Genomic DNA, 27,775 nt, shown 5'->3' on the forward strand with positions numbered 1-27,775 from the left:
TAGTGAGCATAACTGTCTTTGAAACAAGCAGCCTAGTGAACAATTTTTCATATCAGATGCTTTAAGATGTTTATTGTCAAACTAAAAATGAAGTGCTTCAGATTTTTGACTCAAACCTGTAAAGTTCATTCAAAATGGGCATTAGTGTGCATAGTGCCCATTTGGTAGTCCCACAAGCACTTTAGCGATTCGGCTTATGCTAATTTCATTTCCCAGTCTGCTGTCATGCGGCACTAGCAAATGCACAAGTGCAGTACTTTCAAAACATATTTCATAGTACTCTTTGTTGAGAAATGTATATCTATTTTTTAATTCATATAAGCTTCCAAAGAGCCATTACAGACTCAATGCCTACTTTTACACAATGGGTGTTGAACACAAACCAATGTAAACAATATAACATTATTTTTATGGGCTTTTGATGAATGCCATTTCCATTCATTTTTTTGTGGGGAAAGATGATTTGGGATAAGTCCCAGTGGGGATCTGATGTCAATTTGACATAAATTTTGTATTAAAAACGTGCTTGATATAAGATCAATATAATGTCAAACACTTTGTTGATTTTGACTCATGTCATATTGATATTTAATTGACATCAGATGCCCACTGGGGTGTTTTTGAGTGATGAGCATGGTTATGAAACAATTAAACTAGTGTCTCAAGTCGCCACTGTACGTCACTCTTATGTAAGAGGCCCATAAAAGTTGGCAAAAATCCTAAATTATTTAAGACGTTCACATTAATATAGTATAAAAGGGAGCTATCCAGACTTTACCCAAACAGCATTCCCATGCCTGCTCAGCTTGGATAAAAGTTTTCTCAGTATACTTTTTTCACATCTTTTAAGCGTCAACAGGGTAAAGTGCATTAAATCCACTGTCATGTCAACTAACAGAGGGAGAGATCATTCAGTCAAAATATCCATGAGTCCTCCTCCAGACCTGCAGGGGGAAGAGAAAAATCAGCCACATCACAATTCAACAAACTTCCTGTCAGATGCCAGGGGCATATTGTCTACAGATCAGCATGTGAGCTCAGCTGGGGGAACAAACAAGGGAAAGCCTGTTAGTGAAAGAAAAAAATGCTTAAACAGAGAAAGCAAAGAAAAAAAAACCCAAAGAGACTCCTCAGTTCCTGGTCAAACACAACTGGTAGGAAATAGACTTTGATGCTATAGTTCTAAGTTTGATTAATGCATAGTTTGTTTGAAATGTTTGGTTTGAGCAACAAGCTGTGTTTATTTGAACTTTGAGTGACTCAATCAATTTGAAGTATTCACAAAGGCAAAGTGGATGTTTATGTTTTGCATATGCTTATGTTTAAACGCTGAGTTAAGTTGCTCATTTTCTTTTACTTAGTTACTTATGCTTGATATTTTCCTGGTATATGTATGCAATTACTGAACTAATTCAATGTTTTCTTTGTTTAAGGTTATCAACCTAATTACCCTCTAATTAACCTTGCCATAGACTGCAAAAAGAGAAAGAAGGAAGGAAAGGAAGATCTGAGTTGTTCTTGCAATGCCGTTTTTCTAGTTGGGGCGAAGAACTGGGGAAAATCAGGACAGCTTGACATCCACTTAAGTGGTTGTCTCTGGAGCTGTAAATCTGCAAACAAACCAGGTTAGTGCCACATCAGCTACTATTTCCGTCTACCAACACTTGCATTCAGTCATGATGTAATTAATGACAAGTCTAACATACACAAGAAAAATATGATAAAGGAAGTAACAGGAAGTAATCCTAATGTGACGTCATTGCACTCTGCCATGTTGTGCTATCTCCATGTTATATCATCAAAATATCTTAGTTCAGTAAGCATCAAGCCTCAGTCAAAGGATGCTGTAACACCCTCCATGGTAGGCTTGTATTATGATCAGATGACTTTCAAGGCCAAACAGGAAATATTCATACTGACCATTCACTTCTGAAAATGTTCTGTCATTTGTTGAATCTGTACCCACATTTACAATAAATATCTGATCTGAGCCAAATTAATAAAAGCAGGCTGGCAATTTTTTATTTTAAAGTCACGTTTAAAAAAAAAAGTTTTAAAGTTAAAGTCCCAATGATCGTCACACACACATCTGGGTGTGGTGAAATTTGTCCTCTGCATTTAACCCATCCCCATGTGATTTTGATCCATCCCCTGGGGGAGAGGGGAGCAGTGAGCAGCAGCGGTGCCGCGCTCGGGAATCATTTGGTGATCTAACGGCCCAATTCCAACCCTTAATGCTGAGTGCCAAGCAGGGAGGCAATGGGTCCCATTTTTATAGTCTTTGGTATGACCCGGCCGGGGTTTGAACCCACAACCTTCCAGTCTCAGGGTGGACACTCTACCACTAGGCCACTGAGCTCACCGTCGCTAAAGTGCACTGTGCACTGCATGTTGTTTTATGCCGAGTTATTGGAAATACTAAATTAATGCTGATTTCTTTTAAATGTTTTTGAAAGTTACCGAATAAAGTTTTCAACATTTCTTTCATACATAATACTCGTTTTTATTTTTCCCACCTTCAAATTCCAAATTGTTTGCTTGATGTGAAAGCTGTAAAACAACTTAAAAAATGAACTTTCTTTAAATACCACCTTTTTTAAATTATACTGCTGCTAATTGTACAGTATTTTCACAGCCAGCAGAGAACTCCACATCTACGAAATAAAAATGTAATTCTTTTTCTTGCTCAGTTTACATTATTTCAACTTTTTAAAGCCAAAACTGCGTCATTCATTTGCACCATCTTTCTTTGTAAACTCTGTTACAGAACTGCGTTTGGTCATTACATCCATTACAACTCAATTTATTTAAAAAGCATATTATTCACCTGAATCTTACACAAAATGCTGCAAGAGCATATTTGATGATGATGACTTTAGTAACAGTCCTGTTTTTAATAGTCAAAGCAAAACAATGTAATGTACATCAGAAAGAATACATAAACCATAAATCAATTTCTTTGATTGAACACACCAAAAGCACCATGCAAACCATTTAAACAGGGAGCGCTTATTGCTTCAGAATGTAGTAGATTCACAAAGGCTGCTGCTGTAAAGACTTGCTTTCTTTCTTCAAACCTGGTCATAGTCTGATTACTAAAGCTGAATAACAATTGCCAGTATGCTTAAGCGATCAATCTCTTTCAAGACTGCAAACCACAGAATTGTAAATTTCACTTCACAAAGGCTGCCAGTGAAAGTCTAATCACAAATGGAGGGGGCTACAATAAGTTATGTAGCTTCTGAAAATGATCGATTCCTCATAAATGGCATCTATAAAACACAATTCCAATGAAGTTAGGATGTTGTGTAAAACTTAAATAAAAACAGACTTACAAATTCTTTCCAACCCTATATTCAATTGAATGTGTCACAAAGTTAAGATATTTTTAGGTCAAATTGCAAATATATATATATTTTTTTTTTGATGGGCAAATATTGGCTCATTTTACATTTAATGCCTGTAACATACTGCAAAAACGTTGAGCTATTGGCATGTTTACCACCGAGTAACATCACTTTTCCTATTAACAATAATACATTTGGGAAATAAAGACATTCATTGTTAAAGCTTTGTTGGTGGAATTGTTTCCCCATTTTTGCTTGAAGTCCTACTTCAGTTGTTCTCTGTTGACATTCCATTGGCACTAACACACCTCCATATCATCACGGATGCTGGCTTTTGAACTGGGATAGAATTCCACCTACAAAGTTTTAAAACTTAAGTGTACTCACTTCTCAAATGCTTATTGAGTGATTTCAAAAGGAAAGCTTTTGTCCCAGCTTTCTTGGAACATGTTGAAAGCAAAAACTCAAATTGAGAGATATCAACGTTGATCAATTTGAACAAAAATATCTCATTTGAATATGGGTTGAAATTGATTTTGAAAATCATTGTGATCTGTTTTTATTTATGCTTTACACAATGTCCGTGGGGTTTGTATTTGTAATATTGACTAGATAGTGACTGCATATTTTTCCATCACAGTCTGAAGCTCATGTTAATAGCCATGTTGTTACCATAGGAACCCACAGCTTTAAATTACAAGACAGCGTATGCTATTGTCTTTAATTACTAATTTTGCAATGGTACAGTGCAAAAAATCATTGGGGAATTAAACCTTTTAAGCAATGAAACATAAAACCAAAAACAATTATTAAGCAGACCAATGACACAGATAAACAGCGATTCTTAAAAATAATTACACCTCTTTTTTAACCAGTGTGGTTAAAAATAAGATAAAGAAAATAAATTGTACACCATATATGAAAAAGTTGTACAATACAGATTTGAGTTTATTTACACACCTTGACCAGGACATGTGCTTACTAGCACATACACCTAATAGACAGGGGATAGATATTGAAATTCTTTAAGAGCAAATGACTCACAAACATGGTAGAAAATGCAGTTTGTGAGCAAGCCCAAGGATTAATTGTTGTAACTCAAAGATGGACGAGAAAAGCGGCGAGACAAGAACAGATGACTGAAAATGTAGTAGTGCAGCACTTTGCAGAACTTTGGATGGTTTGATGATTTTAAACAAACTCACAACTGATTCAGTGTCTTTCCCTTGAGATCCTCTGGCTCAAAACTGAGCACTGGCAAATGTTACGAAAGCTTAACCGCCATCTTCTGCTCTTTCTTCATCATCCTCTGAGCCTCTTTTTCCATCTTCTTCCTCTGTTGCTCCATGGACCGCTTTTCTCTGTCAGCTAATTTCTGTTGTCTGTTACAAGGATTACAGTTTACAAGATTTATAGATCAGAAAACATGTTCATGTGAGTTTGAGTGCAATAAATGTCACCTATTTTTGTCCCCTTATTAATACACAGTAGTGGTACATGCTGCTATCTACTGGTCAGAGTGAACATGCATGCCCATCAGCTGTATGACAGTACAGTAATAGATGCTTTACCTGAGCACCTCCTCTGCTTCCCAGGTGGCGTCAGACTCCTCCTCCCAAGCATTGGTGTCCCCCTGCCAAGTGTCCATTTCGCCAAGCTCTGCCTGTAGAAAAACAGACACTGAGAATTCAACAGCATAAATACAACAGAATGAAATCTCACTGTTCTGTTTCCGCATTAAAACAACACAACCACCCACAGGACTGGTTTGGTAACAAAATAAAGGTGGACTCTTGCCACTAAATAAATTACAAACTTTTATTTTCATGTCACGCATCAAACGAAGTGCTATTTAAAAACAGAACACATCATATCAACACTTTTACTAGAATTTCTAAGAGGTGGTGAGGTTGTGGGGAAGCCTGAAAATCTTTATGCAACTGTTGAGACTAAGACAGACATAGTGTAATGACAAACTGACGGTGAATGACAAAACCAACAAATTTCTAGCACCTATTTTATGGCATGCATTTGTATGTTTTTGTGTGTCGATCTAGGTCATATTTAGCTTGAGCTAAAGTTTTGCTCCCCCTCCTTTTTTAAAACCGAATTTGACTTTAAGCTCTCTTATGTTCATGCACAACCATTGTGCACCTATTCACACTGCCTGTGTGAAATGTCAATTATTTTTAATTAAGGAATGGATTTTTTTTTTTAAAAAGACTCATCGATTAATTGGAAAAAGAAATCAACAAATTAATCGTTTATGAGAATAATCATTAGTTGCAGCCCTACATTTACTCAACAACGTTACTTTCAGTTTCCCGTCTTTCATGGCTATAAACATTATGCATGTCTGAAGCTTCAGAGATGATAAAGGATAACTCACTGAAGGTGGACAAAAAGTCATCATATCCTGAGAGACTGCCAGTCTGCTGGAGAAACCTGCTGACCCATCAGGCACCAGGTAGTTCAATGGCTCCCTTTTCTTTAACACTATCTGCAAAGTGGAACAGGCCATACCGTAAAACAGCAATTATAAAGCATTAAATGTTTCTTTGAATCTGCAACTTATTTACAATACATACGTATATCGTAATAGAAATTTTAAACAGAATTTGCTATACACCGCTGATGGCAAAAATAAAAAATACATCTCCCACGCAGTGTTTGTGGCGCCTTGCGTGGTGGTCTTCATAATTCGCACTTGCCCTTTTTTTTTACTTTTTTCTTCATTAAACTCAACATGTTGCCATCTATTAAATAACAGCATATGTACAGAATGCAGAAACTTCTGATGGTTTATCTTTAGCTCAACACACTTAAAAACATGCAAATAAAGTCAGTGCCTTGTTTTACAGTACAATTTACAAGAAACACTTTCATAATTCATAATTCCTGAAGCGTGTCCATCATATTTGACTGCATTAAAATGTTTGATAAAGTTCATATAGCAGCATTATCAAATCATAATTATATAAAATTATAAAGATTTCTTTGTGATGTAATTATGATAAAGATATAGCCTACCTTCTGTGTTTTCCTGATGGTTGGTGCCATGTCTTTGAAGTAGTCAGGCTCTTCAATCTCAGTGGGTTGAGGGGTAACGTTTCCATTACCACCTTCAATCTTAATACTTGTTGGAGCATCTTCATCCCAAGAACTCCATTCTTCAACATCTGGCTGTGTGCAGAGAGGAAACTTATGTGTTAAAATTCACAGAGTTCGGAAATGTTCGCAAAACATTTGACAGACGTTCACCAACAGTTTTTGTTATTATTCTTGTCGCAAGAGAAATACTGGTGAACGTTTGCGACCTTGAACAAACCCTGCCGAGAACGTAACATGCCTTTGAACACACTCGCAATTGTTTGCCCCTGAGTGGGATAGGGGAACTTTAAGAATTTTCAAACACAAATGGGTGATAATAAACCTAACAGTCTGTCCTTGTGTTTTTTTCTTCTTACCAGGCTATAGTAGATGATTAATTTCACAGTTTACTACTAACCTGTTTTGGTATGGATGATGAGAAATCCACTGTGGTCGGGAGAGTTATTTGATCCCCACTGAGCTTTCGGCCCCTTCCACTCCTAGTTTGTTGGCAAACAATAACAAAAAGAAAGGGAAGTAGTTAAACAGATAAACAACAATGTGCAACTGGAGGCCTTCTGCAACACCCAGATTAACCCCTTGACTAATCGAATTAATATATAAATAAAAAACATGACTATATTATCAAACAACCCCACTCCCCCCAAAAAAATTCTTCAAAAAACATTGTTAATCAGTCAACATACATAAATTGGAGGGGGGTCCTTGAATATACAGGAAAAAACAAAAATATGCCAAATATGCAAATTATTGATTGTTACAGCTGCAGCTGTTGTAAAATGCACTATATAAATATAGTTGTATGGTATTGTATAACACGCGACTGTAGTTTTAACATCACCAACCACCGCTAGTTGGCAGACATGTCTTAGTTTCACTTATTCTGTTCTATAGTACAGTACATGAGGAGGCCTAATGGTTTTTATGCGATCCCTTTTAACAGAACAAAATAAATAATGAAGTAATTTTGTTTGCTTGTAACCCTTTCTTCTTGGTTTAGGTTGGTGGATCTTTCATACATGTATTGAAAAATGCATTGTCAAAAAATAAATGCTGCATGTTTGCACAGATTTAGTCAATATTTTAAATAGTATTTTGTCATACATTTGGTTGGGAAGTACTATGTGGCCCCGCAATAGCAGTGATGAAAAACTGCCAGCATTTCAGATGCCCATCCCTGGTGCAGAAAATGGATGGATGGATAAATTAAGGGCATATTATTCAATTACAGATGCCCAACCACTACAGCTATCATATTAGAATAATACTGATACAGTTGTCCAAATAGCTTGTTTGAAAGTTTTTGTAAACACTTACCTGCATATCAATCTCTTAAAGAAAGACAGCAAACTGACCAGGCATGTGCAGATCTTAAACAGACGGAATTGAGTGATGGCCATGACGAAATTGAGCTGGTGAAAAAATAATCACTTTTATCATTCTTGTGGTTTTGCTGTCAACTATCAACAACTACATTGTAATATTAAACAATGTCAATATCAAGCAAAGCACCGAATGTAGTAAAGAGAACAAAAAATGTAACGTTTGTGCATTTCAAGGCTCTCCAGCAAGCGTTCTCTTTATTATCGATCGTTTCAATAATTCAGCCACAAGCGTAAATTACCGTATGCAAAGCTGATATTTCCTTTTGTGTTGCTGACGAGACAAGTTCATTTATGCTGCATGCTAGCTTAGCCAATAGAAAAGCATTTTATTTCCAAATCCCTCAGTGGCCTGGTGGAATGTGACTAAATTTGCTAGATATTAAATGACGGCGAGGTCACAACCATGAAAGAAATACATACTCCGCTGCTGTTTCATGACAGAACTCTAATGTCGTTGCTCATCTCTCTTGCGCAGCTGCCATCTTGGAGCTCAGTTGGGAGGAGCAGGAACAAGGAAATAAGAGACGACTCGCAAGCTGCCTTCATTCATCCATTCATTAAGTGTCGGAGTTCACGAAGAAAATATATATTTTTGCGTCACTCATCAAAATTACTCATTAAATTGACAGATTCTGGCGTTGAGGATTTATTACACTGTAATAAATATGCTGTAATAATTACAGCATATTTTGATAAATTAAATGCGTCGCAACCTCTGTCATTATTATTATTATTATCATCATGATTATTATTGTTATGTACACATTTATAAACGGTAAATTGTGTTTTGCCTTTTATGTATTTTGGCTTTATGGGGTCGCCATTCTCGACTGACGTCATATTAGCCCAAAAGCGTCAGCCCAAAGTAGCCAATCAACACGAGAGTTAAACGGAAGTGCAGTATTTAAAAACTTTCAGTTGAGTTTAGGGCGAAAAACACCGCTCGACTTGATAACTCAGTTAAAAAAAGGATTAACGTGACTATCATCTCCACGGTAAGAGCCCCCAGAATATATGTAAGGGTAATATAAAAAAGAACCATCATACGATTTGTCCATAGAATAAAGTAACGTAGTGCAATATTTGGAATATTCCGTTGACTGTTTGGCGCATCTTAGGACAAGGCCTGGTGTTAGGCGTGGGGTGACTTGTGTTTTGTCTGACATGTTGGCAGTGGTAGGGCAAACATATCGTTCGACTTCGGTGAAATAAGATTAACGCCACTGGCATCTTTGCACGGTGAGAGGCGACAACATATTTAGGCATAACAACTCATGCGACTCGTCGATAGTAGCAACCTAGCGTGATCAATCGCTGTACAAAATCGTAAAGTTATTTATAAAATACAAACAAAAATACATGTACAGTGTTGTCCATGGACAGACATGTCGTTATCTCTCTTTAGATGGAAGAAACTCATACGGAGAGAATGCAGAAACTTGCCATGGTTTGTCAACAGCTCAACAAGATTAAAAAACATCTCAATGAAGGTACGTTGAATGCTTTGTTATCCTATCATCTACTATACACATGTTTAATCAGCTCTTTTTATTGCCATGACTTTCAGATGACACTGATAATATTAACCAGCTCATCAGCTTAAATTCGTCTGAAGCTTGTCTGTCATACTTGATGAACCTGGAGAAGAAAGGGGACCCACACTCGGATTCGTATCATCTAACTCGACTCATTAGTTTTTACACAAGAGTGTTTTCAAATATGCCACTTGGACTACACTGCAAAAATGAGAGTTACGCCAGGATGTTAGTAAGATTTGCAGAGTTGAAAGCGTAAGTGACCTTGTTATAAATCATGTGCAAGTGGTTTCCCTTCTTTTCAATACTACTACTGTGATACTGTATTTCTCAAAGGTATGATTTACCTATTCTGATCCTTTGATTTCTGTATATATCTGCTGCATTTTTAAAAGCTGCAGTTGTGGCAGAGTTTAGGACCAGGCCTTTCACCCAGAAGACCTGCTTCTGCCACACGGTGCTATTTTCATCTGATACTAATGTTTTTCATTCCGTAGAATTCAAGATGTCAACGAGGCTGAGGCCAACTTCAATTTGGCAAGGTCTCATTGTCAGAACTTTGCATTTGTTCACATCGCACATGCAAAGTTTGTGCATTCTCAAGGTACAAACATTTTCGTATCAGTGTAAACTATCACATAGTATCTGACATCTTTTTTTTTTTTGTCATCAGGCAACATAAAGAAATGTATATATATATTGCAAAACGCAATTGAACTGGGTGCCGACCCAAAAGAACTACTGGAGACTGCCTTGCTACGTTTGCAGGGAGAAAAACGTCACAGTTTCCCTCCGGATGACAAAGAAAATTACCCATGTAAGAATCTTTTCTTTCATCTTCCAATTAGTTTCTGGGGCTACCCATCCAAATTCAGTTATTTGTTGTGTTTGAACAAATTGTACTGTGCATGGCTGACACTGATACATAGTTGATTGTAGTCTGTCCATTTTGTGGATATGCATGAAAATGTACAATTAATTGAGGTTAGTCTTTGTCATGCGTGCTCACACATTTACGTACTTTGTTGTCCTATCACCTACTGTGCACAGCCTTAAGTTATAGTTCATCGTGTCTTTAGGCACTTTATACACTGCATTAACATTGACAATATACACGTGTATTTGTCCAGGTCAGGGTGAGAGGTTACTCTATTAGTTTCATTTAGGAGTGTCCTCTTGGAATTCTGATCGAACATATCAGTCATTAAAACATTTTCAAGTATACATTATACTTGATACAAAGTTTATTAATTGTCATTGTATTTTTGACAGATTTGTTAAACAGTACTGCTCATGATGTTAAAAAAGGCTCAGAGTTCCAGAAAGTAAGCAGGATATCGGATGGGACAGGTCAATTGCATCTGTCAGGCAGTATCAATTTAGGGTAAGGTGAACGACTACTTCCAACTTTGAACCTGCTTCTTTCCATTTGGAAAAACATGTCACTTTTGTTCTCTTAATCACAGAAGTAAAATACTCAATGTATCATCAGACCAGCTGCAGAATCGGATATCTGCATCTCAATGCAAGAGTCTGGTGAGAATTTGATTCCTCTGTGTTGGTTTTAATTGCTATTTATTATAAGTATATTTGTTGGTGTTGAAGTTTTTTTTCCCCTTTATATATTAGCCAGGCAGAGTTCCCAATGTTCCTTCCTCCATCCCAGAAAAGGATTGTGATGGCGGTGGTGATTATGTCAATGAGAGCCCATCAAATAGCACTGATGGATTAATTCTAAAGAATTTATCCAGGTATATTTTCAACAAAGTTACTCGTGACGAATTACCTGCATCTTGTCTTTAATTAAAAAAAGTACGGTCTAAAAAAGCAAAATGAGATATGTACGACAACAAATGTGTTGTGTGTAAATGGTGTCTTTGTGTTTCAGGCAAACGTCTGGTTCTCATGAGAGCACAAAGCTTGGGTTATTCTCGGCAAGGAAAGCCCCTGAAGATCACCACTTGAACAGCTTTCTGGTTTGCATTTTGTATTCATGTTTTAGTATTCCTGATCACAGTTTTTAGTGCTCAGTTCAGGAGTGATGTTGTAGCAGGGGTTAAAAAAAGAAAAAAAACATGTTCATTATTGCAGACACCATCCACTACCCCGGTAAATGGCCCTTTTGAAGTCCAGGACTCCGTGGAGCCCATGATTACTCATCTTGATGCGGATGATTCAAAGAATACCCTCAAATTAGACGGTAATAATAGATGATGTTGATACATGCCTGCTTAATACTGGATTGACCAAAATGTGTTTCTTTTGATGGGAGGGGGTGACTTTTGTCTGACTTTTAGCTTTGTCTTTGCAGATGTAACTTCCGATTTTGAGCAAGTCCTTCTGTCAAATTCCCTTGAGTCATGTTGGACTTACCTGGTTAACCTTGAAAAAGGACGCAACCCTCATACAGACATCAACCTGCTTAATAAACTCAAGGATTGCTATTCTAAAATTTTCATACGTCTGCCCATAAGACGGTACAACAAGAACTCTTGCTATGCAAGATTACTGATCAAATATGCAGAACTCAAGGGGTAAGTGTTCGCTTTGTACTTTTACTGCATTACCCTGTAGTGTGTTTCTCAACCTTAAATAATGAAGATCTGAATCATCTCAATTTACTCACACTTTGATTTGCTCATAATGGATTCTGGGCCTGTTTAATTTCACAAAATGTGGATATATTAGTAGGAAGCCATGACTTAATGGGAACCCTGCTTACGAAGGGGTATAATTGTATTGTATGCGTACAAACACATACAATTGACTGTTTCATAAAAAGACATTTATTTCATGTTTAACAGTGAAGCAGTGCGGGAGCTCCTGAAGTGACATGGGGGAAAATGTTTCTCTTTCCAACGGTCTGTTTTTGAAACGTTTCGCATTGAAATGTTTTGTTTTCCTTTTAAAGCATTGATGACCTTGATGAAGCTGAAGACCATTTCATAGTTGCAAGATCCCAGTGCAAATCATTTGCATTTGTGCATGTAGCTTATGCTCAGTTTGTGGCTTCTCAAGGTATAGTAATGCAACATTTGTTATTTTTGCCTGCTGATTAAAACAAGCTGTGAAAGCATGACAGTTTTTGTTGATTGTAAATCAATTTCAGAACACTCTTTTTGTCCTCTTTATTCAGGCAATGTGAACAAGGCGATTTCAATACTGCTCAAAGCTCAGTCATTGGATGCTAAGCCAGCTGAGCTGCTGGAGGTGGCGTTGCAGAAGCTGAAAGCTGGAGAGAAACAACTTGTTTCCACTGAGAAAGAGCAACTCTCTCTAGGTATTCTTAAAGCCAGTTATTGGAAGGTCTGGACATGCAGAGGGCCATGAGCTCTCTTGTAGCCTAATTCAAAGCCTAACTGGTTAAAAGGAGAGCTCATAACTGGTGACAGCTTGTTTTAGCAGTTACGCAAATCTTGACTTTAAAATTAAAACCCTAGTAAATCTCAAACCAGTAATCAGCCCATACCTAGTATTTTCTTTCCCCCCATTATTTCTTTAAATTAACTTGCCAACGTTGTTGAATCCAAGAATCCCAGCTCCCTGATAAGGTTGCTGGAAACCAAACCGTGGAAGATCCCAAACCGGCCAGCAAAGAGGGTGTATCAGTTGGGGAATGGAAGACGACAACTCAGAAGGATGTTATTGCAGAGGTTTGACATCTTTATACATTTTCTGCAAAATGTTTTGGTCACCAGACTGTGTGGAGGACTTCTTATTATCAAAGGCCTTTAAATTGATCACATAACTTCATCAAATAAAAATAATCTGTATGGTCCTTAAATTATCCATTTAAAATACTACTTGAAAAATGTATTTACGATGAAAAAATTGGCGTCCATGACAAAACTGCGTGGAATCAAAGTGTGTAAAATTGAGGTTTAGGTGCAATTGGAATGTCACCTCTGCTAACTTTAGTCACAAAAGAAACAATATTTCTTTCTTAAAATCCATGAAATTGGCGTAATGCTGCAATTGCAGTCTCAAGGTCACCTAACTAGTGTCAGGCTGGTCAGTTGAAGACCGTTTTCATGATCTGTGATGTTTTCAAGCCAGAGCAGCCATTCCGAATTTGCAACATATTTTCTAATTCAACTTCCTGTCAAATTGAACTCCATTTTGCATGCTTCTTCATCTTCTTTTCAGATGAAACGTGTAACACCACCTGATTCCAAACAGATTCCTCATGTCGTGAAATCCATCCCGACTCCATCTCTTTGGCTTCCATCGACATTAAATCTACGGACTCCAAATAACTACAGAAGCACATGTGCAAATAGGTAATAAACACGACCGTTGAATATCATGCATTTATTTGTCTGCCTGCTTTGAACACAAAAACCCTTTCGATTTAGATGACAATTATGAAGCATTATTGTTGTGATTTCTTTATTTATTTAACAACTGTTACAACTAACTTCTATTTTCAGCTTTATTACTCCTATTGTAAAGAGAGACCCTCCAGTGTTGTGTTCATCCAGAGATGCAGCACACAGAGTTGAACCTGTTCAGCAGCCTTGCACACCTTTGAATCACTCAACTGGATTTCACATTCCACAGGTAGAACTTTTTCACTTGTGCAACAACTGTATAGTAAAACCCTGATCACAATTCTTAAGTACGAAAGTGCACTGGAGAAGGGAAACATCTAACAATCTCTACTTACTTCCATTTCCACTTTATCACATTCTGTCTGGATATGTGTTACCGGTATTACAATTAAATAACACAATTCAAAACTTACTATGCAACTGAAAAATAAATCATTTAAGATAGAAGTCAATCAAATTTGGTATGACTTAGTATAAATATAACTAACACAAAACTGATACACGTATTTTCTCATACCAACAGGCTTCCCTCACATCACTGTCAAATGACTCCATTACCATTAAAGGCAAGCAGTTCTTCATTCTTAAAATGATTGGACGTGGTGGATCCAGCAAGGTAAATGGTAACGGAAAGGAAAGATATATGATGAAACTGTGTTGTGCATATAAAATAATAATAATCCATAGTCATTAGTATTCATTCGTATTGACGAAGTCTTGACTTAAAGATTTTTTTTTTTTTTTTAGGTGTACCAGGTCCTGGATCATAAAAAACAGTTGTTTGCGGTGAAATACGTAAACCTTGAGGAAGCGGATGCTCAGACAGTGGAAAGTTACAAAAATGAGATTGAACATCTGAATCACTTGCAACAATACAGCGATCAAATCATAAAGCTCTACGACTAGTAAGTACACAGACTGCTTGGAAAGAATTCCATTGTATACAACAATGAATTATTCTTTTCATCACTTTAGCAGGTCTGGTTTTGCTATCTCACAAATGTTTACTTGTACTTCATATTTGAGGGAAATACATGGAAATGCACTATGTAACATTTTTTAATGTTCTCACGGTCCTGTTTTTGCAGTGAAATAACAAACGACTACATTTATATGCTGATGGAGTGTGGCAACTTGGATCTAAACACTTGGCTGCGTAACCGAACGACTGTCAATCCACTTGAGAGGAAGTTCTACTGGAAGAACATGCTAGAAGCTGTCCATACTATTCACAAACATGGTGCATATTTTTTTTCCTCTCATCGTCCCTCATTAGATTTGCTAACATGTATTCATTTCAAACCAATCTTATGCATACTTTTTCTCCTGAATGCAGGCATCATTCACAGTGACTTAAAGCCAGCAAATTTTGTCATTGTCAATGCGTCACTAAAGCTCATTGACTTTGGCATTGCAAATCGCATGCAGCCTGATGTAACAAGCATTATGAAGGACACCCAAGTAAGAGCTGTTTTTATAGAGCAGTTAAAAGTCAATGAATGTTTGATGTACAAGTGAAATAAAACATGGTCAGAGTAAATGCAATTGGAGTTATTGTGTAATAGTTGTCTTTCAATCACAGGTTGGAACCCTGAACTATATGCCCCCTGAGACAATTAAAGATACTTCATCCCAGCATGGAAAAGCACGCTCAAAAGTACTTTTTCTTTTGTTTATTCAACATAATAAATACCTTTCTGATTGCAGAAGTGTGTCTGATAACCTTTGGGGTGTTTGTTTTGTCTCTCAGATTAGTCCAAAAGGCGATGTGTGGTCCCTCGGATGTATCCTGTATTGCATGACCTACAAAAAGACTCCATTCCAAAGTATCACCAATCAAATCGCCAAGCTGCATGCCATCATCGATCCCAAACATGACATTGAATTTGCTGACATCTCAGAGAAGGATTTATTGGATGTTTTGAAAGTAAGTGACCTGAAACTATACACACTTGAATTGGTAATTATCATTGTATGCTGCAAGCATCGCTCCGCATTTCAAGATTTACATTTTGCGTTCATATTCTCAATTTTACAAAAGACACTAAGGCTACTTGATTATGGGTAAAAATCATCATCATGATTATTCTTTTCAATATTGAAATCACGATTATTTACACAACTATGTTTTTGAAATTAGAAAAGCATTTATTGAACATGTCTGGAACAGTATTTATTGAACATGTTTATAAAAAAAAAAAAAAACTCCTGTTAACAGTGTTGGGAAAGTTCATTTTCTACACAAACTAGTTCAATGTTCAGTTCACAAATTGTAAAATAAATTTGTCAGTGCATAGTTCATAATTGAAAGTTAATGAAGTAAGTTAATGGTTCCAAAAATTGAACTAAAGAAATGCATATATATATTGGCTAACTTCTTCTGTGCTGTGTCATGAAGCTAATAAATTTGTAACTGCTAATATCATCTTATGTTGGACAGAGGTGCTTGGTACGAAATCCCAGAGAGCGAATTTCCATCGTGGAACTGCTGGAGCATCCATACCTGCAACTTAAACCACAAGGTTCTCCGAAAACAGGTAGACATTCAACACACTAATGCATACAGTAGTACTCTACATGATTAAGCTGTAGAATTTACCAACATTTCTGGACTGCAAAGCACACCACCAGATTTAAATTTAGCCATAAAAATATGTGCATACTGTTTTCTGGCTGCTTCGCTTTACTAGCCACAAATCTGTGTGTTATGAACTTCTGTGTATTCAGTCTTATTAGCAGCATATGTCAAATAACATTTCTGGAAGAACCTGGAAAAAATGTTTGCCACTTTGTCTAGCATATTTCTTAGCTGACAATCCATAAATACGTTTGCGAAACTACGCCAGAAGTCTCTGGTGGCTAGAATATATCCCACCGGGTTGTCGTAGGGGTTTTCTATGCCATGAAAATGAGGCTCTAAAGCGGCCATGCCAGCACAAGATTCCCATCTACGTTTGTTGTCCTGTCCAAATTTTGTGCCCCCTCATCTCGCTATTTCATCTCCTCTCAGTGACGTGTGTCTCACGGCTGACCACAAAGGGTTCTAAAGCGGCGATGCCGGCACAAATGTGTCAGGTCTTGCATACAAGGACGTGCAAAAAAAGTGTGCTTAGCACAGTAAAAAAGGCTGATGATGTTTGATCCATTTAAGTAAAATTTTGACGACTCAATATTTTTAAAAAAAGAAAGACCATGTTATTTTCATTATATTTATTTCTGAGATTTATACTATCAGTGAACTTTGGGTGTTAATGTATCCCCTATAATTTGGAATGTAGTGAAAGTCAGAATTAGATTCAAAGGCTCATTTTGTTGAGAACCACGTGACACATTTTCAACTCTTTCAGAACGTCCATGCAACAGTGATCTCAAGAAAATACTAACAGACCTCGCAGCCCTCCAGTCTCCCAATAGCATCATCAGAGCTGCTAATGTAAGATTTACTTAATAAATTGACTGCTCTTTTTCGTCAGCCATTTCATCATCTCACACTGTGTTTGTCTCTCAACAGAATCTGGCCAAAATGTGCAACAGTGGCAGGAAGCTGGATGTGGCAGAGTGTGCAAAGTCAATTAGCTATGTAGAAAAATAAATGTAAATAGGTTTGTGTGTGTTTATTCTGTTTTTGTTTTGTTTTTTTACTTGGATACAGTGAAAATTAAAATTCTGCAAGATATTGAACAGAATTAATGTAAAGAAGTTTAGATTTTTTGTTTATTTGAAAATGCAAATTCTGCAAAATATTGAACAAAATACTTTTAGAGATAAAAATGTTCATCATTTCATCTTTTTATTGTCTGTTTAAATAAATTTACAGTATCTTCCTCATCATGTGTTCAAGTAATTTCAAATAGTGCCGTGCAAAACTACAGAAAGGTTCACCATTACACAAAAGAAAGTTACTGGTCATTTTTTCCCGGCTTTGATTCGCAACTCAGACTCAATGTGCTTTCCGAGTGAAAGTCGGAGAATTCCAACTTTCTCACACTCCCAAAATGCAACATTATAGTCTATTCATATCATACGTCCATGGTCATATGATATAAATGATTTGCGTACACGCCCCCTCTTCTAACCAATCAAACCACTGTATGTTTCTGAAATGCCCATCCTTAAAAAATAAAGAGGGTCCACTTTTGCAACAGTGATACTATAGAAACCACTAACATAAATGCATGTTTTTTTATTCGTAGAAAAGTACGATTTTATAAACAAAAACCAAATGTTACAGATCACTTATTTTATCAGCTAAGGCGCTCTTATTTATAGAGGTGCTTAGTTGTAATAGACGATCTTCGAAGTTTGGTTCTGTATACACCGGTCACAACAATAATGGCGTCTGCAGCACGACTTTTCCTTCGAGGCGTATACTCGAAACTTTCTGTCTCCAGTGTATCGACGGTACCGCAAAGCCCATTTGGACCTGCATTGCTGAAACTGTCACCGAACTGCGACTCCAATCCCAAAACACAGCGTAGACATGCAGCACACTTTACCTTCCAGCCCGACCTCGTCCCGACCCAGTATGGTGAGTAGCTAGCAGCTGTTCAGCTAGCTTTTTCCCCTGCGCTCCTAGCACAAAAGAAAGTCATATAAATTGTAAAATATCAGTTTGTTTAGAAAACCTAACTATTTCTGTTCACGTAGAGTATATACCTATCTATTTAATCAGATCTATTCTCTTTCTCTCGTTTGTTATTGTTTTTGTCGTGTCCGATTTTTATATTGTCTCTCTTTATTTATGTTTTACTGCTGGCAACTGAATTTCCCCCCTGGGGATCATTAAAGTATCTATTTATCTATATAGAAACTTCAATTTGTTACAATTTTCATATGCACTGTTCTACACTGATTACATTTGCAAATTGGCTTTTGATTAAATGGATGTTTGCCTCCTCCTGACAATAAACTGTGGGGGGAAAGAGTTAAAGCGACAATTAATATAATTATAGAATAACATAAAATCTACCTGTTTGAGTTAGTAATGCCCTGAAATATGACACCACTGCCACACCTGGACCGTTTGTAAACTTGTCGATCAAATTTAAAACTAGTTTCTGTTAAGCAACAAAATTAAAACCAAAAAGTAATTTATATTTTTTCCCTGTAAATTAAAGTACATAGTTGACGAAAACTCTTAGATGACCCATGTCTTGAATTCAAAACATGCATAACGATGGGTTTTTAAATCAAAGCAAAAAGAACCCGCCATCCATCCATCCATTCATCATCTGTACCGCTTGTCCCCATGAAATGTTTATTGGGGCTTCACACTTTAATTTTCTTAGTAAGAATAGTAGCCCAAATGTGTGACAAAACAGTTTAACGCTGTATCTTCACAATGGAGCACTACATGGTTCTCAGTCTGTGTTTTTAGAAATGATCTTCTTAGTCATCAATCTCTGAATTATAATATAATTATATTAATATAAAAAGCTGCCATCACCTGAAAGCCCAAGTTTTTACTTTCCTACTACTTTACTTCCTAACAGGTACTGTCCAAATTCTGCAGTTTTTGCAAGTTACAACCTGTGCGCTCAAACACTTTGTGCACCTCACTGAGGACAGGGTAATGTACTAAAAGTATTTGCCAACCGCCAAAAGAAATCAGAAAGAAATGGAAGAAGATCATGGCAACTAATGTGTACGTATCACTAATTTAGTATGCGCTTCCTTACACCACCGCAAGTATTGTCAAGTCAAGTATTGCAGTACTAAAAGGCACAATAACTGACCAGGATTTCTTAAGACACAGTGTGACTGGGGATTCTGGTTAAGGTAAAAGTAAAAAATAAAAATAAAATCCATAGTAGAATGCAGAGGTTTTGTCTAACAGAAAACTCGTTTCCTGCCCTACTCAAACGTTACGTTTAAACGTTCTCCCCTTAGTGGGATAGGGGCTTTAATGATTCAAAATCGTTGCTGATGTTAACAATGGCTTATTAAATGGCAAACAATTAGAAGCCAGAGGTTTTGTGCATTCCTTGAAAATTTTCAACCGAATATGTAATTCATGTATGTGGTCTTTAAGTGTTCTCATTTTTAATCTTACACAAGTAACTGGGAGATTAACATATATCTTATGCAAGAAGTGTATTAAGCAATATTTTTCTTGTTGATCTTTTTGTATGTGTACGTTATTGTAGGACCAACACAGAAGATGAATTTTTTCCAGTCAATTACGAGTGCCTTGGACAACACTCTTTCAAGTGACCCCACAGCAGGTATTTTGCTAAAATGTTTTTAATTTTTAAGTTTTATTTTTTTAATTTCTTAGTTTTCACACAGTATATCATATTAGGCAAAAGTCCTGTAAAACATGGAAAACAAGAAGTAAACCTAATGCTTCTTTTTACTCATCCCGCTTTTAAAACAATATTACATATTCTACTGTTACATTCAGAAAGCTGAGAATATGAAGTTTAATATCCATAGCGACATGTTTTGTTGGCGTAACATCTCAGACACTTGTACTGATATTAAAAAAAATGGTGCAGCTTGTCAGATGTCATCTAAATACGCTGTATCTAGATCACTTGTAACAAGCCACATCATTTAGTGTATTAATTAAAGTTCTCGCTGATAGTGTGCAAATTACCCATGCAGAGGGTGTGTACACTTTTTTCTCAGGAAGTATTGTACACAGTACACACAAAGAACTGCAATCTCAACACTTCATCAAATGGAAGAGTTGGTCTCAAAATTCTTTGTAAACCATTACCTGAAGAATGATGGACACTGGTGGAAAATAGCTCAATGCTACCGATTCAAAAATGGCTTGTTTTACTTTTTTGTTTGCGTAATTTGTGAGACTTGTGCCAAAACCAACACATATGCCTTATTCATTAGAGCTAAGTGCTCCTTAACAACTTCTCTTTGTTAAATCTGGGCCCATTTCACTTTGTCAATGTAATCAGACCCTAGCCTGCTTTCAGTTTTTATACAACCTGTTTTACATCCCTCATGCAGAGCAAAATGTAACTGTGCGTTGTTTATTTGCAGTCATCTTTGGGGAAGATGTGGCGTTCGGTGGAGTGTTCCGATGCACAGTCGGTCTGAGAGACAAATACGGTAAGTTTAAACCACCTGAACACCATCTATTTCTTCACCATCAAAATAAAACGTCGGCAGCAGCTTTTTCTCTGCTTTGTATTAATTTTCCACAAGGTGGCAGCAGAGTATTTAAAACCCCTTTCACTTTCTGCGGCTCCAGTTTGGAGTTCACTGTTCACCTAGAGGACCAAAAGGACCCTTTTGCAAATATTTCTTCAGCATAGCCCCAGAAACCCAATATGTGACAGTTCTCTATGAACAATACAACTGTAATTATTGTTAGAGTTATTGCCTATTGTATATGCCTGATCATCTTATCTGTGTGGCATTGAAATTAAATTCCAAATTAAAATTAAATACATTTTGTTTATTGTACTGCTTGTAACTGATATGTCAAAGACGTACTGCAGGTATAAATACATTTTAGCCCTGACTAAAACATTAACTTTAACCAAATTAACCGCCACAGCATCATGATATCAATTACTTCTTTGAAACTTGAATGGGAGCAAGTTATTGTGACTTGTGTGTCCTTGCTCCAATCAGTTAAATGTCAGCTGTGAAAAGGGAACTGCAGTAATATGTAATGATTAAAACACAATATATAGCAATTGTTTCCATGTTGTGTCCATTTGAAAGCATTTAAGGGACAGGACAAAAGAGCAGAGAAGCAGCAATTGCTATGCCTGTGACTGGAGTTGTCACTAGACTGATGTATTGCACGTTTCTACGGCAACTGTTGAAACATGCCGGGGGCCTGTCTATCAACACTTTGAACAGCTCCTGGAGATGTGACGTGATTAAGCTGACTTCATCATTTGTGTATTTGACTGAAATCAGTAAGGCTTTAGTCATTTGCGGCTTTTGATGTTTGTATCGATATGTATGAGTAAAAAGAAAAAAGTACTAGTAATTTTAACACTAATGATTGTTAAATTGCAGTCAATTATGTTTTTATTTATTTTTTTATTTTTAGTCTACCAAGAAAGCCATTAAAGTAGTCTAGTGGAGCCTTTTCAGCTCTTACTAGATAAACCGAAAGATCTTATCACATGACAGTAATGTCATAAAGGGTCACATACACAACAGTGTACATCATGTGTGTTTTTGTCATTTCATTTTTATCTTAAATTGTTGTTGTATTGCCATTCTTTTAAACCATCAGCTAAATTTCTTCTCCAAATAGCAACACTTCTGCTGATTTATACTATTCTCTTACGTGATGACATGCAGAGAAGAATCGTCTAAAATCATTGTCTCCACGTATTTTCAGTTGATTTTGGTGCGTTTGCTTTGGTTGTGTCTTTTGATAATGTGGAGTCTCAAATCAATCGCACAATAGCTGGCTTTGCCTTTGTTTTCATTGACGTCAGAAATGTTGACCTTTTGGAGAGGGACCATTATTTTCCATCTCATCCTTGTGTACAGTGACAAGCGCAAAGCTGTTTTTATCCCTCTCACCACTGAAAGGGAAGGAGCACACATCTACCACCTGCAGCAACTATACAGAAAAGAGGTTAATGCAGGGCAAGCCACTATATGAATGGCTTTTATGATGTTTTCATCTTGGCTCTCCACCGTCACCTTTTTGGATCGCATTACCTCACTAAAAATATACTATTAGGCTAGGTTCACACTGCAGCCTGATTCCAATTTTTTTGCCCGTATGGGACACGTATCTGAACAGTTCAATCCAAAAAAAAATTCAAATGCAACCAAGGCCTTCTTCATGTGTGGATTTCAATCAAATATGTATGCGGCTGCAGTAGGGCTGCTCGATTATGGGTAAAAATCATAATCACGATTATTTTATTCAATATTGAAATCACAATTATTTACATTATGTTTTTGAAATTGGAAAAGCATTTATTGAACATGTCTGGAAAAGTATTTATTGAACATCTTTTAAAAAAAGCACTCAACTGTTAAGTGTTGGTTCATTTTCTACACAAACTAGTTCAAAGTTCAGTTCTCAAATTTTAAAATCAACTGGTTAAGTCCATGGTTCACAATTGAAATTGCCACTTTATATGTGAAGGGAGAATGACATTTAAATACACACTGATAGCGTGGGCGTGCCTCTGAGCAATGTGCGTCACTGCGTATGTGACTGAGTTCAAGCGCAGGAGGCGGCAGCCGGCCACGAGCACCAACTGGTGCAGAAGGAGTTAGGACACGAGACAATATCACGTGTTTGTTCTTTTATTTACTGTAAAGGTACAATACATGCACAGTGTGGGAATAGTTATCAAGTGAATGGGAAAGGTTTATGTAGCGTAAACGCATTGGGAAGGTTTAACAAAAATTTAATATTGTGTACTGGACCACAATGCAACAGGAAATTCATGACTCACTTTGGTTTCGCTATGCATAATGTCCCCAAGGTTTGTGTAATGGGGCAATTCTTTTTAGTGCTTTGCAAGATAAACCATACTTCTAATTAATGTACAATACACCCATGCCTTCTCGTGGCCAACAAGAAACACTACGTGTTGGACATTTCAACACATTGGTGTTTAAATTTCTAGAGACTTTGCAGGATTTTGTTTTTCACGGGTGATTCTGGAACGCATCTCCCGTGAAAAATGAGGTACCACTGTACTTGAAAAATATTTAGATTTCCTGCCTCGTTGAATAAAATACCAAGTTTTCTTTGACTGATAATATCTGGCTCTTTTTACGATGCTCGGATTAAATTAACAAAGGTCTTTTCATATTTTTCTTTGCAAAAAATGTCCCCAGAAAATTGCTTTCTCTCTGAAACAGGGGCTTCAGTTGAGCTGAGGGAAGTTCAATATTGGTCAATTTTGGCCCCATTCCTTTGGATGTCTGCTAAAAAGCTGAAACTAAATAGGAATTTCACCTTTCAGCATGACAATGACCCCAAGCATTCAGGTACATCCAAATCAACAAATTGTTTAACCAGAAGAGTGTTCCACATTGGCCAAAAGCAGCAAACGTAGGGTGAGAGGCGGGGCACATGGAGTACTGATCAACAGTCTGTCACATAGCTGACACACACAGTGGGTTTCCATCCACCAGCTTTTATTTGAATTTTCAAAAATTGCAAAAATAACCCAAAAAGGAAACAGTATGAATTACAATTCACCGCCAAAAAAATTGTGCTTGGAGGAGGTGTATTTTTCAACAAAAGAATTTTTTGCTCCTTTAGCAGGTTTTGCCAATACGTAAACGACAGCACCAGATACAATGTCGCACATTTAGATCGGCTCACAAAACATAGCGATGGACGATAAAGTAAGCTATGTTTGGAGGGGGACGAAAAAAATAAAATGTTTCTGGATTTATTAAAAGAATCAAACATTAATGGGGGAACGTACCTGTGTTCCCATACAGACGGAGAACAATGTGGTAGTCTCCTTATCTCCGACAGTATAGTCTAGTGGCATATCCCACAGTCCCGTGCCGCCGACCATACGGCTAGTCTGCTTTGCCATTTCTTTGGAAATACACTAGCAGGTGTAAAGGTTTTAAGTAGACTTTGCAAAATTTGGAGGAGTGGAGAAGTACGCAGAGACTTTAGACAGTTAGGTGAGCAGGGTTTCCTCCAAATTAGGGAAAGCCCAACACCACCACAACCACCAGCCTTTTAAGCATCACTTGTTTACAACGACAAATGAATAACAAATGGGAATGTGTTTTGCACATTTTGATTAAATTAGCATAAAGAATTCAAAATATTTGTATGCACATACCGTATTTTCCGCACTATAAGGCGCACTGGATTATAAGGCGCACCTTCAATGAATGGCCCATTTTAAAACTCTGTCCATATATAAGATATATACATTTGGCCCGCGGGCCAGACTTTGGACACGCCTGCTGTAGTGGCTCAATATTGGTCCATATATAAGGCGCACCTGATTATAAGGCACACTGTCGGCTTTTGAAAAAAATTGGAGGTTTTTAGGTGCGCCTTATAGTGCGGAAAATACGGTACGACAATTAACCAAACATTTTTTCACGAAAGGAAGCCAGTGCACCTGACAGAGAACTTGGCTGACAACAGAGAGAACACTTTTACGTCACACTATTTGTCTTGAACCCAGAGTCTTCTTACTGCGAGGCAACAAGGCCAACCATGCACTCACTATGCTCTCGCTCACATCTCAAGCCCCTATCCCTCTGAGGGACGAACATTTTCGAATGTTGGCAAAGATAGTAAAATGTACGTTCACATCAGAGTTCATTAGGGTTCGTTCAAGGTTGCCAAGAGTTGAGGTGATTTTCTTGCAACAAGAAAGGCAAATGTCTGGCGACCCTTTGGTGAACATTTGCGACGAGCCCTGATGAGAATGCAACATTCGTTGCCTTTGAAAACACCTGTTTGGCCTTCAGTTTTGAAACTTTAAAAGCTTTCATCAAAACCAAAACTATCATTAATCTTCAGTTACACTGGTCAACAGCAAAGTTTAATCCGAGACAGCGTTGTGTCCCTAAACGTCTTTACTTTTAAGGTTGTTGCAATACTTTAATTTGTTTGTTTTTAAGTTTGATCTATAAAAGCTTGCGCAGTACGGATTTTACCATGCATTGAGCATTATAATGTATAGCTTTGACGATGACGTTTCTTAAAAAAAAATCCACCCGTTGTTGACCCTAACCTGTAATTCTTAAATATTACAAAATGTATTACTATATTACGTATTATGAAAATCTGATTGGCGAGAGAGGGCTGATTTGGAGTAAGAACAGAAAATACATAATCTAAAAAAACGAACGCTGAATAATACATTTAGTAAACATTTGTTTCAATGCAAACATGACAAAACTGTGACTTGTCAATATTTAAATGAATTGTATAAATTATCTAATTTGAATTATCGTTGAATATGCCTATGGCTTTAATGAGGTTTATCACTGTCATTGTTTATTTTAGCACAGGTACAGGTACAATATACATTTTATAATGCCAGTTGTCTATGTATGACCATGAATGTTTCTGATTCAGTGCAGTAGCTGGCTGATGTTAATACTTTGACAACAGTTAGTCACCTTCACATGCGGTTGACTCAAACTTAGACTAATAAGCTCACTTTGATCATTGAACTTTTCATTCGGGTTTGTGACAGACAAAGACAGTAAAGAGAAAGCAAAAATAACTATCTTAATCCAAATTTTAGAGTGCGCATTCTTCCGACTGCATTTTAGATTACAGGGTGGTGAAAGGGAAAATGGAATCCCTGTCAAAAATAGGATCTGTTTTTCCATCATATATTTTTTCAACTCAGTCTGGATCACTGAATAGGTTTGTTACATCTAAAAGCTTGCATTGCATTTTCAGAGTGCTGTAGCAGTATTAAAAATATCTACTGTTTATATTTTTGCCATTTTATGCAAACTGGTCAAATGAAACATCCTGCCAAGTGATTATTGAATTTGCAGTTACATATATAGTGAATATATACGTATATATATATGCGTGCACAGACACACACACACACACTTACGCGCGCACACATTTATGTAAAGAAATACATTTGTAATATACTGTACATGGTGGTGCTTTTTTTTGTGTGTAATCGTTTATAATGTTTTAAATGATTACAATTGTTACCCATATCAGTATGATTCAAATTTGCTCGGTAATTATCGTTATTATAGCCTTTTATTACCTCAATTTTAGAACCTCAAATTAACAGAGCTGGGATAGAAAATTGTGTCCATTCCAGTCAAAACACCTCTCTGCAATGTAGCTTTCAACAGAGCAATACTAGACCTGCCAACAATATGTGACAACCGTGTTGACAGGGATGACTTTCCCATCCTATGCAATGCATGGACTTAAACGAGGATGTGAGTATGATTGGTTGTCTGTCTATACGAAAAGGGTCCTGCATAAAGTTTGCGACTATCTCAGAAGCCACAGTGGCACGCTTCTGTCTCAGGATAATTTTTTTTTTTTGTTTGGGATGGATTTTTAAATATAAGATTACTTTACATTACTTGCATAGCAGAAATAATCAAGCAGGTAAATGTGTGAGAGGAGGAGAAGGGGAAACCTCTGCCAAGTGCACTGTAGGTTATATTTTTTATGGTAATAGCCAATTGTGAGAATGTTGCATTTATTGTCATTTCAATCAACCAAATGTTCTAGATTTTTGCAGGTAGCCAATGTACATGTTTTTCTCTTAATGTCACCCCAGGTAAGGATCGAGTCTTCAACACTCCACTTTGTGAGCAGGGAATTGTGGGATTCGGTATTGGTGTAGCTGTGGCAGGAGCCACAGCTATTGCTGAGATCCAGTTTGCAGACTACATCTATCCCGCATTCGACCAGGTAATAATATGAATTATGAATACATATAAAGCAAAGTATACATTCTAAGAAGATCTCAGGACCCTCCCATTGTATTTAAAGTATATGTAGAGTGAATTCTGCCATCATGTATATTTCTAAATACATTTTACATGTTTTAAGATGATTGCTGAAAACATGCGCAAAGACGGAAAACCATGGTGACCTCAATTGTAGAGATAGTGTAGTACTGTTTTTCAGCTATTCTGTTTTCCTGATTTTTTTTTTTAGGTGTGGTGCCATGCAATGCACTTTGAAATCCAAATTTGAGCATCTTTGTTTGCATCACTGGTTATCCAGCCCAACTGCAATGTTTAGTTCGCTAGCCTACATTCCGAAAATACGTTTTCCCTTCCAATAGCTGCTTTATCCTTGTTGTCTGCTGTGAGTACATGTGCGTCATGCAGTGAATGAGAGAAAAATGAGGAGAGGGGATTATTTTCAAATCCAATTGACAGCCAGCATGTGGACTTCAGATTGGTGTTGCCACTCCAGTCCCCTTATATCTTACCATCAGTGTCGCACTGTGTCCTCCACAAGATAAATGTGTGTCCCTGCTCTGTCATCTTTGCATGCCACATATTATGCATTGATGGTGTTTGAGGCCAATGTTGAAATACTTTACTCAATCGATTGATCAATCATTCAGAAAATAAATAATTAACATCAACCCACAGCCCAGCCTCGTTACGAG

General features: G+C 37.0%; 3 protein-coding genes and 1 long non-coding RNA gene across 8 annotated transcripts in view; 3 read left to right on the plus strand and 1 right to left on the minus strand.

The window, feature by feature from the left end:
- Positions 1 to 110: 110 nt before the first annotated feature.
- On the plus strand, positions 111 to 1,487 carry LOC119135882. Its single transcript, XR_005100631.1, has 2 exons — positions 111 to 1,154; positions 1,434 to 1,487. It is a non-coding gene; the product is annotated as an uncharacterized LOC119135882 (long non-coding RNA).
- Positions 1,488 to 4,041: 2,554 nt separating this feature from the next.
- On the minus strand, positions 4,042 to 8,383 carry ebag9 (estrogen receptor binding site associated antigen 9). The gene is made up of 7 exons (XM_037273960.1): positions 8,264 to 8,383; positions 7,776 to 7,870; positions 6,856 to 6,937; positions 6,378 to 6,530; positions 5,737 to 5,847; positions 4,919 to 5,010; positions 4,042 to 4,729 (listed from the first exon to the last, which is right to left on the minus strand). The coding sequence occupies exons 2-7, from the start codon at positions 7,856 to 7,858 to the stop codon at positions 4,612 to 4,614; spliced, it is 639 nt and encodes a 212-aa protein (XP_037129855.1). The 5' UTR covers positions 7,859 to 7,870; positions 8,264 to 8,383; the 3' UTR covers positions 4,042 to 4,611.
- Positions 8,384 to 8,734: 351 nt separating this feature from the next.
- On the plus strand, positions 8,735 to 17,395 carry ttk (ttk protein kinase). Its single transcript, XM_037273587.1, has 25 exons — positions 8,735 to 8,838; positions 9,249 to 9,333; positions 9,411 to 9,633; positions 9,876 to 9,982; positions 10,052 to 10,195; positions 10,651 to 10,762; positions 10,845 to 10,914; positions 11,008 to 11,129; positions 11,267 to 11,354; positions 11,470 to 11,578; positions 11,690 to 11,912; positions 12,290 to 12,396; positions 12,515 to 12,658; positions 12,910 to 13,031; positions 13,525 to 13,658; positions 13,809 to 13,938; positions 14,233 to 14,325; positions 14,457 to 14,614; positions 14,798 to 14,949; positions 15,046 to 15,170; positions 15,292 to 15,366; positions 15,460 to 15,636; positions 16,150 to 16,246; positions 17,057 to 17,142; positions 17,221 to 17,395. The coding sequence occupies exons 2-25, from the start codon at positions 9,249 to 9,251 to the stop codon at positions 17,299 to 17,301; spliced, it is 2,964 nt and encodes a 987-aa protein (XP_037129482.1). The 5' UTR covers positions 8,735 to 8,838; the 3' UTR covers positions 17,302 to 17,395.
- A 455-nt stretch (positions 17,396 to 17,850) lies between these two features.
- bckdhb (branched chain keto acid dehydrogenase E1 subunit beta) overlaps positions 17,851 to 27,775 on the plus strand; it is a 36,323-nt gene continuing 26,398 nt past the window's right edge. For 4 of the 5 annotated variants that reach the window (XR_005100610.1, XR_005100611.1, XM_037273588.1 and 1 more), the window contains exons 1-4: positions 17,851 to 18,237; positions 19,856 to 19,933; positions 20,712 to 20,780; positions 26,930 to 27,063. Coding sequence is in view for 3 of the 5 variants with exons in the window: in XM_037273588.1 (XP_037129483.1) it covers positions 18,042 to 18,237; positions 19,856 to 19,933; positions 20,712 to 20,780; positions 26,930 to 27,063 (477 nt within the window). In the remaining 2 variants the exon portion in view is untranslated. The remainder of the gene's footprint in view (positions 18,238 to 19,855; positions 19,934 to 20,711; positions 20,781 to 26,929; positions 27,064 to 27,775) is intronic. The other variant, XM_037273590.1, reaches the window with a different exon arrangement.

This window comes from Syngnathus acus, chromosome 16 (genome assembly GCF_901709675.1).
Source record: "Syngnathus acus chromosome 16, fSynAcu1.2, whole genome shotgun sequence".
In the NCBI taxonomy this organism is placed as follows: domain Eukaryota; kingdom Metazoa; phylum Chordata; class Actinopteri; order Syngnathiformes; family Syngnathidae; genus Syngnathus; species Syngnathus acus.